This window comes from Ambystoma mexicanum, chromosome 3p (assembly GCF_040938575.1).
Source record: "Ambystoma mexicanum isolate Mex_15411 chromosome 3p, UKY_AmexF1_1, whole genome shotgun sequence".
Classification (NCBI taxonomy): Eukaryota; Metazoa; Chordata; class Amphibia; order Caudata; family Ambystomatidae; genus Ambystoma; species Ambystoma mexicanum.
The window spans coordinates 358,289,474-358,302,435 of NC_090925.1; the positions used below are offsets into that span (position 1 = coordinate 358,289,474).

The 12,962-nt window shown below is 47.9% G+C and overlaps 1 protein-coding gene across 1 annotated transcript in view; it reads left to right on the forward strand.

Moving 5' to 3' along the window:
* TM9SF4 (transmembrane 9 superfamily member 4) overlaps nt 1–12,962 on the forward strand; it is a 263,480-nt gene that overhangs the window by 200,684 nt on the left and 49,834 nt on the right. Inside the window, exons 14-15 of the mRNA XM_069651011.1 lie at nt 6,987–7,162; nt 8,224–8,287. Of these exons, the coding sequence (XP_069507112.1) occupies nt 6,987–7,162; nt 8,224–8,287 (240 nt within the window). The remainder of the gene's footprint in view (nt 1–6,986; nt 7,163–8,223; nt 8,288–12,962) is intronic.

The following is a 12,962-nucleotide window of genomic DNA, read 5'->3' on the forward strand; positions in this document are numbered from 1 at the left end:
TCGGCATGTGGTAGGAATAGTCGTCCCTGAAAATAAGGCAGGTCTTTTTTTATGATGAAGTCCTTTCCCTTCAGTTGCCAGTTTTGTAAGTCCAAAGGGGTCACAAGTTGTTTAACATTTGCTTCGATATCTTCGATGGATTGTGAAGAAATCAGGCCCAGGATTCTCTGTTCTGGAATTATTGGCACAGGTTCAGGATTGACAATATTATTTATCTCCCATTCCAATCCGGGAAAGGGCATCCGCTTTGCCATTTTTGTTGCCGGGGCGACAAGTAATTACAAAGTCAAATTCGGCAAAGAAAAGTGCCCAGCGAAGCTGTCTGGAGGACTGAGCTTTGGCGGTTTTCAGGTATTGTAGGTTTCGATGATCGGTGATTACCGTGACAGTGTGTTTGGCTCCAAGGAGATAGTGCCGCCAGGCCTTGAAAGCGGACTTAATTGCTAAAAGCTCTTTATCTGTGATGGTGTAGTTAATTTCAGGCGCCGAGAACTTGCAAGACCAGAATGCCACGGGGTGCAATTGGTTAGTTTCCGGATCTCTCTGTGATAGAACCGCCCCCATTGCTAAGCTGGAGGCGTCGGTCTCAACGATGTAAGGGAGGTCTGGGCGTGGGTGTTTCAGTATGGGTGCTGAGGTGAACTTGGCTTTTAGCTCTTGAAAGGCCTGTTCTGCTTCTGTTGACCACTCGAAACGTTTGTTTTTTCTTAAAAGAGGGCGGTGATGGGCTGCACCACGCGTGAAAACTCTGCAATAAACCTGCGGTAAAAGTTGGCGAAACCTAACATGCTTTGGACACCTTTCACGGAAGTAGATGATGGCCACTTGATGATAGCGTCCACCTTTCTCGAGTCCATGTGGACTCCTTTGGGTGTCAGAATAAAGCCTAGAAATTCGACCTCGTGACGTGAAAAGCACATTTTTTGAGCTTAGCAAAAAGCTTATGTTGGCGGAGTTTTTCAAGGACGGCTCTAACATGTTTCCGATGATCTGCTTCTGAAGATGAGTACTCAAGGATGTCATCTATGTAGACGACTACACAAACATCTATGAGTTCTCTGAGGACATCATTCATAAAATACTGAAAAGCGGCTGGTGCATTGCATAGTCCGAAGAGCATCACTTGGTATTCAAATAGTCCATACTTGGTGCGAAATGCCGTCTTCCATTCGTCGCCTTCTTTAATCCGTACCAAGTGGTAGGCTCCCCGGAGATCTAGCTTTGTATAAATGCAGGCGTTCTTAACTTGGTCAAGGAGTTTCGGAATCAGAGGTAGGGGGTATCTGTTCTTTACCGTTATCTGGTTCAGGGCACGATAATCAATACAGGTTCTAAGGTCACCTTCTTTTTTAGGTACGAAGAACAGAGCCGAGGATGCAGGAGACTTTGATGGGCGGATAAATCCATTGGCCAGATACTGTCGCAAATGAAGATTTTCAGGCTCGGTAAGGGCGTAAATTCTACTACAAGGGGGAGTGGCTCCGGGTATCAGGTCTATTTGACAGTCGTAAGATCTGTGGGGGGGCAGGGTATTAGCCTGTTCCTTCTGAAAGACATCTTGGAATTCTTGATACTCTGGAGGCAATTGCGGTCCTTCGGATGTTGCTACCGCTAGGCCAATACTGGGTCGAGGATAACAAGTAGGTGCACACTCTGGGAACTGTATCGTCTTTGCTCGCCAATCAATTTGAGGATTGTGTTTCTCCAACCAAGGGATCCCCAGAATTATTTGGAACCGAGGGGCCTTGATCACATGGAACACGATTACCTCCCGATGTCCATCTTGGCCTAATAACGTCACTTCTGTGGTGGTATGGGTTACCGGTCCGGAGGCTATTTCCGTACCATCCACTGTGGTAATGATGTCTTTAATTACCTTAGGACAAAGGGGTAGGTTCATCCTGGAAGCCATCTCGCGGTCTACATAATTTCCAATCGCTCCGCTATCAATGTATGCTTTAATGGCATGCAAACGATCCGGTCGTTCTGGATTTATGAGGACCATTGACATTATGAAGTGCGAGGTCAAAGAACTGGTTTTTACGCTCGGCAAGCGGACCTCTACACTTGTCGGGCGAGGTCGTTTCCCGGCTCGGGCTTTTCGGAATTCTTATCAGAAGCTCCCACTGTCCTGTCGTCTTCGGAGGTTTCACCGGGCAATCTCGGAGGAAATGTCCTGAATTTCCACAATAGAGACATAGCTGCAATTGTCGTCTCCTGTCGCGTTCTTTCTGGGTTAGGGGACCCTTTACGACCCCTATTTGCATAGGTTCTACGGCTTCAACTCCTTTAGTGTGAGTTAGTGGCTTAGAGAATACTCGAGTTTCGAACCTGGAGCGGTCTGCCTTTCTGTTTTGTAGTCTGTGATCCAATTGGACCACTAAATCAATGTACTCTGAACAATCTTGAGGGAGATTCACGACCTGGGCTAGGACGTCTTTGAGTTCGCCACGCAAGCCCCTGTGGAAAAGCGTGATCCTCTTGTCCTGGGCCATCTGGTTTCTACGATTAGTCTGTTAAATGATGCAATATAAGCCAGAAGATCCTGATTGCCCTGCCGTAGGGAAAGGAGTTAGTTGTCCAGGGCCTGCCCCTGGGAATGTCTTGCGAAAAGTCTTTCCATATTGGTCTGGAAGGCCTGGAAATTGCGAAGAATCGGGTCATCCTGTGTAACCAGAGGGATCGACCAATCGGCGGCGCTGCCGCTAAGATACGAAAGCACAAAGGCTACTTTAGTCTGATCAGTCGGAAAAGCAGCTGGTCTACAAAGAAAGTGCAATCGGCACTGATTTATGAACACCGCAAACCTCTTAGGGTCACCAGAGAAGCGTTCGGGCGGAGCCAAAGGCACATTTCCGGGCAGATTGATTTGAACAGGATTGGCTGAAGCCGCCGGGGTATAGGTCCTTCCTGAATTAGGTAGAGGGGTTTGCCCCGCTTGTGTTTGTAATAACTGTCTGGCAGGGTCATCAGTTCGTTCTTTGGACATAATTAATTCCCTCCTCAGGGCATTCGTTTCCTGGCGGGCAGCATGTACTTCAGCTCTTAATTCCCCTAGTAACTGGGCCAGTTGATCAGTGTCGGAAGTTTCCATAGCGCCTGGGGAGGGCTTCGCGTTCTGTAACGCTCACCTGATTCCCACGGAGGCGCTGGTCCCGGCTGAACTGTTATAGTCTCTTCAATTGAGAAGCGTAGAGCTCGGATGACTCTCTGGACTGGGCTTCCTCTTATTGACCGTCTGGCTTGCAGGGTAAGGTTTCTGCAGGCGGAAGAAAAAAGGGTTAATGACCGTTTGGCTGGACTGCCTCCTCACTAATCGCCAACTCTCCGAAAGTCCAATGTCCTGGTGTGCTCTCACCTTAGGCGTATAAATGCTGGGCTCTCCATCCTGCGACTTATGCAGGGGTGCGTGGGTTCCAGTTACGTCACTGGAGGTCCTCAAAGTCTTTTGTGGCCTTAGAAGTGGCACAGGTGCTGAGATGCCAAAAGGTGATGCCGCCGTTACTGCACGAGCGGATGCCAGTAGGTATAAAGAGTTTATAGTCTTGAAGAGATGGGCACCTTTAATGAAGTCTTTGCATTGTCTTTTTCAGGTGCCTGGATGCTGAGGGCGTGGTCACTGAGAGCGCGACACGTGTGGTTGTACGTAGGTATGGGAATTTCAATGACACCTCAATAATGTCCCTTTTCTGTTTTCAGGTCTTGAGATGTTGTGGGCGTTGTTCGTCCGTTGCCTTTGCACGTGCGAAGTACGTGAGTATAATGTTCTGTGACCTTATTATAGCACCTCTAACAATGTTCTTTTCTTATTTGCAGGTGTCGGGACCTTGTGGGCGTTTTCCCAGTCGCGGATGCACGTGGGGAAACCCGTAAGCGTTAGGCTTTCTTGCAGTCTTTAATGGCACTTAAATAATCTCTTTTCTTGTTTTCAGGTGCCGGGCTGCTGCGGTTGAAGAGATCGTAATACGCTCACAAAAGCAGGTAAGAAAAGTAAATGCGGCCGCCTTCACCCGATTCCTACTTAACAATGTTCTTTGTCTTTACAGGTGCCGTTAGGCTGCTGAAGAGAAGGCCGCGAAGAATCCGTGAAAGCACAGATGGATCAGGTAAGCGAGCGCGGCTGCGAACGTGTTGCAACTTGCTAACCTTATGTTTCTTTTGCTTGCAGGTTCTGCCGGTGTCTGGATTCCTGGATGGTAAGTATAGTTCTCGTGTCTTTCTTCCACAGGTTGCTGAGCTGAAGCTGGAGATGTCACTAGAATGCTGGAGTTGACTCGGTGAGCGTCCTGCTGCAGATGCAGAATAACGAGAAGCACGTTTTCCCAATCGGGTGTGGTTTAAATAGTGTTGGAGTGATTGGGTGTCTTCTTCCTCAGCCTCGCCCAGGTAAAAGAGTTCCTGTGTTCCAGAGCTAAGGAGTGGCACCAGCCCCACCCAGGTAAGAAAGTAGTCCCAGTTCAGGGAATAGTTCCTCCCAGCAGAAGGCTGGGGACTTCATCCTGCCAGCATTTGCAAAGGTGAGTATGCAGCATGGTCTGCTACAGGTAGGTCCACCCAAGCACCTTTGCAAGAATTATGAGCCCGGCGCCCTTGGCGCCGGGACTGAGGTTCCTTATGAGCCTGGCGCCGGAGGCGTCAGGACATGGTCCAAAGGGCCCCAATAGGGGTTTGCTGGAGCCGGGGACGAGGGTCGTGAGCCTGCTTCCGGGGATGCTGGGCTTGACTTGGCTTCTCGGGAGCAGTGCTCATGACACTTACTCAAACTGACTGTTCAATTAATAATTGTTTAATCATGAAACCTTGTGTGTAAGAGTTTATTTGAATAATTGTGACTGTGAATCTCTGTATAACCCCCATACAGCTCACATTGACCCTTCTTGAGATGAGCCTGGCTGCTCAATCGCACTACCAACCTGTGTAGTACAGATTTATACCAAAGGTTGGGTTCCTATTGCCAGGAGGTCAAGGTTGTTTTAGTGTACCCAAAGGTTAATGCATACAATCTTGCCTAACACACTTCTGAGATGAAGTCTTGACAAAGTTACTAGTTCAGAAGATATCACAGTAACTCAAGTGAGCTACTTTGTAGAGGGCACAGGCTGCTAGGCCAGTGCAGGTGAGTTGAGGGCAACTCCAAAAAGCACTTCTCAAAGCAGGAAGCACAATTTATGGCTAAAAGGTGAAATCCCCACAGTACCTGTGATTCGAAGAAAAATGTTGCAGCTGGATTCCTCCTTGCTACAACTTGGCAGACCCTTGTTCTTGGACTTTGGCTGTGGTGATGAAAGGGAGGACGTCTGGCAGGCTCCTGCGGTCGTACTCTGGCGAGGGATTCCCCAGCAATGGTTTTCCTTTGTTTCAGCTGCACTTTGGTATTTTGGTGCCTTTTCCTCAGCGTAAATGAAGAACGAAAACCCTGGTTGGAAGAAACTTGCTCCCTCGGTCCTGGACTCTGCTGAGGGCTCTCTGGACCATGGTTTCCTGCTTCTACAGGGTACTCTTGATGCCCACGAAGATTTGGACAGATTCGGACTGCGCAAGATGATGCACTAGTCAATGGTTACAGGACCCCTGGTATTGGGCTTCTGCAGCTCTGGTGAGGCACCGCAAGTTGGGAGATGCGCCAAATGGAAGCTTTTCTTGAGGCTAGTTGGTACCACCAGCCCAAGGGAGGAAGTCGTCCATTACGGGTCTTCCCAGTCGATATGAAAACAGAGTCAGCACAGCTGAAGGGCTTCACCGGGCACTTTTCGGTCCAGGAGAGTGCTGCTGGTGTCTTATCACGTCTTCTTCGGATGTTCCTCTCCAGTGGTCGACTCTGCCTCTATTGCCAAAAACCTCACTTTTTATGCGATGTTCCATTCATTCACAGCTTATGCTGTGAATCACACAGAAGGGTGGCTGTCCTTTCAGGACAGCCAGCCGGCCAATTAGGACTGGTTTCACTAGAGACAAAGGACAGGGACGTTTCGGGACCCTCCCTCATGTTCTGCTTTTCCAGACATACTGGAACCTGGGCGGGCTTGAGGGCTGTAGCCCGCCAATGGCAAAACCACGCAAAGGGCTCAAACCAGTTTCAACTGACAGGATAAAAGCCAATGAAAGAACGAACAAACAGAAAATGGCAAAGACTGGGTCCATTTTCGAAAAAATTGTCACTCGTGGGTGCTGTACTGCAGCTGAGGATTCAGCCTGCAGTAAAAATGCACACTGGTAGTAAAAAGCAAACCACTGCCACCAGCCATTTAAAGTAAGTTAGTTTAACAAAAATTGTTACAAGAAGTTATGAGAAGTTGGATAGGGAATTACTAAGTAAACCCAGCACTCCACATAGGGTGGTGTGGGCTAGTCCCACAAAGAGAAAGTTAAGACGGTGATCATCTTACTATTCTTGGGAATGGTAGTTCACCCAATAAAATGTACTTAAACATTAAGAGAAGTCAAAGGGACTTCTTAGTGGTGCTGCACCTAAGGTGCTGTGTGCCACTATGCAAAAAGCAGATGCCTATGTAGTTTGTCAGACTCCATAAAACAGTAAAACACAAAAATCCAAGTCAGGAAAAATACATAAGGAAGTGAGAAAAAAGTTCCACTCATTCAGGAGGAACGAATCACAAGCCCCAAGTCCAGAAAAAGAGCTGGGGGTCTCCAAGGTTTAAGGGAATTAGCACAGAAATGAACATTCTCCCTAACAGTTGGTACCCACTGTTGCTCCCTGTGCCTCTCCAGGCATATTCTAGTGAGAAACAAAAATGGACTTTTATCCCACTTTAATTATTTATTTTGGTTATTGCATCCAAACTTTGCACGGGCAAAACACCCTGATCTGTGCCATTGGAAACAAATGGTTTCCGCTCAGTCTGTTCCATTATTAAGTAAAAACAGGATTCTTTGCAGTTTTCTGCTTAACCGGGATTAAGTGTTACCATTGGTTTGTGTTGAAATGTGGGTGTCCGTACTGATGTGACGACTTTGATTGCTTACAGGTCCCTTTTCCCACCATGGCTGCACTGCTGTGCATGTGGTTTGGAATTTCACTGCCCCTGGTGTACCTTGGCTATTACTTTGGATTTCGCAAGCAGCCATATGATAACCCAGTGCGCACCAACCAGATCCCTCGGCAGATCCCAGAGCAGAGGTGGTACATGAAAAGATTTGTGGGGTGAGTCATCCTGCTGTGCTTTGGTTAATGATATAAGCTCTATGCTAAGTGCTAGTGAATCCACTCTTGTCTTAAATTGTTTGTTGGTAGATAATGCCAGGTAGTTTTTAAATTGTGATATCAATCTACTCATAGGTTCCTAACTTGGTGACCTATTACCCGATTTATCATTCTGGACAACAGTTCCTGAATTGACAAAGACGAGAAACCCATTGGTTTGACATTGTTTGTATAATGCCCTTGAAGGCGCAGCTATTGGGTTGTCCTCTTCCCTTTATATTGAGTGCTAATTATGTAGGGTTGAGCGGCCCCCTTGCGGGTGCTCTGTATTTGATGCTAATACTATCCCAGCAATGTGAATCCTAAAAGGAAAAAGGACAAGTGGATGGGGCGGGGGGACAAGTACCCTGCTTGCCAAAAAGGATCAGGAAAACGTTCCAACAGATATGCCGAGGGTCTCACTCAATGAGTTAAAAAGGCAGGAAAGAGGAAAATCTTTTCTAATGGAGGGTTCCCCTGTTTTTCTCTTTCATTCACACTGAATATTTTCCCTTTTTAAAACCTATTGCTTTACACTATTATAAATTATTAAACTTTTAGGGACCCTGCCCATATTTCTCATTTCATTATTTTTACACTGAAGTAAAAACAAAAATGTTTACCTCCATCTTTCTCTTCTATTTTACTAACCAAAGTAGTATAATCAGTAGTAGGGTTTTTCATGGGATGTTTTTAATGTAGAACCATTAGGGACACCCGAATGGGACTGCTGTGTAAGATTTTCATTCTCCGACACGCCAGTCTTGTGAGCCATTAACCTCACTTCGTAATTGAATGAAGTCTTGTGATGAAGTGTACATTTCATCCTGGAGATTTTGGACTTGCATCTCAGTTTCTCTATTATATTGTTTGATCTTGGGACGGTTACTGCTCTCCCTCTCTCTCCTGTAAATATGTTGTGCTGTTTTTACATCTGCGCAGTTAAATATTTGCATTTATTGCAAACTGCTGCTTTTGTGACTGTACCCAAATATTTGAACTAATGTTTCTCTTCCCTACAGGATCCTGATGGCTGGAATACTACCCTTTGGAGCAATGTTCATTGAGCTCTTCTTTATTTTCAGTGTAGGTATCCCCCTTTCCAGCATTGCTTCAGTGATGGGTTTGTCCTCTCGGTCCAATTATTATTTCCACCTCTCGGCATACCAACAAATACCAGAGTTTCACTGCCTGAATTGATTTCTACATGCAAGATGCAGCATTCTACACTGCCCCTTACAACCTAGAGTGTGGGCATTGCCATATACAGGAAGGGTTGTATTCCCTTTGCCCAACCTCCTAAATGAACAGCCATGCTGGGCAGCAAGATCGACACTTTTACAGCTGGCGGAGTTCCCGCTATCTAGCTCAGCTGTCAAGCCTAATGCGTTCACAGGAAGTTTTGATTGGCAAAAACACCATCTTCTGCCCAACTCACACCCAGGGCAGAACTCTCGACTGGATTGCACAGCATAACTGCCCACTCATCATCACTGGAAACTCTCCCACCCCCCTGGTCCGACCACCACATCATCACTTTTAGCATCCCTACCACCAGCCCCTCCACTCCCGCACCACAACCCCTGCCTCCTTGCCTCGCAAGAAGCTCCCGTCAGCTCACTAAGGAAAGGATACTGCCCTTCCTCCAAGGCCCAGCCTTCAGACCACCTTTTTCCACAGACCCAGAAACCCTCGCAACAGCCTATGATGTTGCCATCAAAGCAGCTATCAACTCCATTGCACCACTCAAACCCCGGAAATCCAAACCAACTACCCACTCTAACTCCTGGTTCACCCCGGACCTTCTCATACTCCGCAATGAGAAAAAGGCTGCACTTACGCAATGGCAAACATCCCACTCCGACGAAGATAAGCTGATCTTTAAAACCCGCTCCACCATATACAAAAAGGCAATCACCCTAGCAAAGTCCAAATCCTTTGAATCCAGAATCTCAGAAGCCCAATCTAGCTCAAAAGAAATCTTCGCCATCTTCAGGGAGCTGGAGACACCCACTCCCGCCCCCCAGAACTTCACCAAAGACAAAGCCTGGTGCGACGAAATACAAACGGCCATGCAGACCAAATTGAAGACTCTCCAAAGCAAAATACTGGCTACCAAACTAGCCCTACCTAATACACACATCCCTGTCCCACCACCAGCCTCGGACCCCCCCCAACCTTTTTCCTTCAAACCCATACAGGAAAAAGATATCATCAACATAATGAGGAATATCAAACCCTCTAACTGTAAAGGGGATGCTTGCCCAGCCACCATCATCAAGGACTGTACTGAAGCGCTTGCTCCCTTCCTGACAGCCTTTGTCAATGCGTCCTTTGCCACAGGGAAAGTCCCCGCTTCCCTCAAGGAAGCCTGGGTCCGCCCTCTCTTAAAAAAACCAACTCTTGACCCAACATCCCCTAACTACAGACCTATCACCACTGTCCCTTTCCTCCTCAAAATATTGGACAAAGCAGCCTACCTGCAGGTCCAGCACTTCATTGAAGAGAACAAACTCCTGGGACGCCGTCAATCTGGCTTCCGCCCCAGACACGGGACGGAAACCGCCTTACTTGACCTGAAAAACCAGATGGACGATGCCAGAGACATGGGCAAACCAACACTTCTCCTACTTCTTGACTTATCCGCGGCTTTCGATCTTGTTGATCACGACGTCCTTTGCCACCACCTCTCCTCCACTGCCAAGTTCTCCCCTGACGCCACTGCATGGATCACTTCCTTCCTACAAGACAGAACCATGCAAGTATTCTCTGACCTAGCCTCCGCCTCACCCTCCTTCATACTCTGCGGTGTGCCCCAAGGCTCCTGCCTTTCTCCCACCCTGTACAACATCTTCACACGGCCCCTCTTCCTCATCCTCGACGCTATGGGTATCTCATACACTAACTATGCTGACGATACCCAGATCCTCCTTACCCTCACTGGCAACTACGACACTGACTCCTTGACCCTTAACAACCTCTACAACACCATTCAAGCCTGGATGGCAGACAATGGACTATGCCTCAATTCCGATAAGACTGAACTCCTCCTGGTAGGCTCCACCGACACACTAAGAAATCTAGACTCCCAATTCAGTCACTTCACCATCGACACCATCAAAATACCTGTCTCTGACTCAGTCAAAACCCTTGGAGTCTATTTGGATTCCAACCTATCCATGGAGAGACAAGTCAATGCAATAGCCTCCTCAGCTGCATATCACGCTAAACTAATCAACGCAGTCAGGCCCTTTCTCTCCAAAGAGAACTGCACAAACATAGCCAGAGCCATCACTGGCTCCAGGCTAGACTACTGCAACGTACTCTTCCTAGGAACCTCCAACAAAAATCTGGAAAGGTTACAAGTCATACAGAACAGTGCTCTCCGTGCAGCCCAAGGCATTGCTAAAAGAGAACACATCTCGGAGGCCAGAAAACTAGCCCACTGGCTCCCAATTAAGGAAAGAATCGTCTTCAAAGCTCTTACACTGACCCACAAGTGCATTCACCTCACTGCTCCCGCTTACCTCTCCGAAAGGATCCACCCTGTCTCCTCCACAAGGCCAACCAGATCACCCTATACCAACATGCTCTATGTGCCACTAGTAAAAAGAGCCAGAGCGGGGGGTTCCAGCTTCCCATATCTTGCACCCACACACTGGAATGCCCTACCTCCCACTATCCGAGGTGAGGCCTCCCTCATCGCCTTCCGTAAAGCTATGAAAACCATCCTCTTCACATAAGGTCCCTCACATCAGCATGAATACTATACATTTTGACCCACTGCATAAGCTGGAATGTAATGACCAATCGCAGAAGCTGTAAGTATTGTATTATGTCTGTAATACTTATAATGTACCAACAACTGCTACCATTCCTGTACCTCTGTAACTAAGCTCTCACAAGTAACAGCGCCTCAATGCCCGTGGGCTGCTTGCGCGCTATATAAATCTAAATAAATAAATAATGTAGCTCGCGAAGGCGAATGTCACCTTCAGAGAACTATTTGTGGGAGCTGCAGGTCAAAGTACAAACCCCTTGAATGCAAGCTGCCTTTCTGTCCTTGAAGGGGTTGATTTGTAAATACAAACAATTGTGCAGTATTGACATTTGGTGTCCAGCACTAGTTGGTGTTTGTGGAGTAGGTTATGTAAATATTTAGACTTGAGTAGTAATCCCAGAGATGGGGGAGCGGGTAGGGGGCGGGGGTGTCATTACCGGTCTGGTAATGGCCAGGGCCGAGTTACAGGGCTGAGCCAAGCAAGGTGGGGCGGGGGAGGTGTGCAATGCTCGTCCCAGCATCGCAGTAAGCAAGATGGTGGCCTCTTCCTTGTTTAAGAGTCTCGGAAGGCAGACAGTACTATGAGGTTAAAGGCAGCCTTTAAAGCTCCATGATTGGCTGGGAGGTCCCATTTCTTCACGTATCACGGCGTGTGGTCTCCAGCAGTAGCATCCAATCACGTCAACCTGTTGGAACTGCTAGCAGTGTTCAAGGCGCTGAAGGCCTTCCAGAGACACCTCCAGTGGAAAACAGTTCAATTCTCACAGACAGTACTACGCCCATGTACTACTTAAACAAACAAGGGGGCACTCGCTCTCCTAGGGCTGTCCAAACTGTCCCGAAACATCTGGAAGTGGGCACTCAAACACATGTTCCTCCTTTCACAACATGTTCCAGGGGAACTCAATATTCTGCCAGATGTACTCAGCAAAGACTTCCGCCTAAACATAGAGCATGAGTGGTGGCTCCATGAAGACATTTTGCTCAACATCTCTGCAAAATGGGGCTTCCCAGAGATCGACTTATTCGCCACTCTGGAGAACGTCCAATGCCCATATTACGCCTCCAGGTACCCACAGAACCGCTTCAAGGGGAACAGTCTTTAGATAACATGGTCCGGTAAAGTTGTCTACGCATTCCCCCCCCCCCCCCCCCCAACCCCCCGATTCCCCTGCTCAACACAATAGTGCATGAGAAGCACCCAAGAACCAATCCTGATGATCCTGGTCGCCCCTATGTGGGCACGCCAACCTTGGTTCTCCCATCTCATGGCTAGGTCAGTCTACCCTTCCAGGAAGCTGCCGTGACTGTACAACATGCTGTCTCAAGATCAGGGCGAGACACTGCATCCATGCCCTCAACCTCTCAACTTAACAGCCTGTCTCCCGAGGTCATAGTTTGGGCATCTTCAGCTCCCTCAGAGATTCATGGACATACTCGGAGAGGCACGGAAACCTACCACCAGACATTGCTACTGCAGCAAATGGAAGCGCTTTATCTGGTGTAATGTCAAGGGCATCAATCCTATTGATTGCTCACCTAAAGATATCGTCCTTTACCTAACGCCCCTGTTAGAATCCGGACTGGTTTTCCATTCTCTTAAAGTCCACTTAGCCACGCTTTCGGCGTACACCACATCCCAAAGCAAGGTTTCATGGTGGAAAATTCCTATAATTAAAGACTTTATGGAAGAGGTAAAGAGACTTCCTCCCCCCCCCCCCCCATTTCCAATCCAGCTCCCGGGTGGGACCTGAATGTTCTTACCAGACTGATGGGACATCCCTTTGAACCAATGCACAAGGCTAGCCTTGAAGCACTCACCTACAAGACTGCCTTCCTGGTGGTGATCACCTGTATAAGGAGAGTTGGTGAACTGCAGGCCCTTTCAGTTCAGGACCCATTTGTCACGATTCACAAAGACAAGGTGGTTTTGCACACACAACCTTGCTTTGCGCCCAAACTTATCTCAAAGTTGCATGT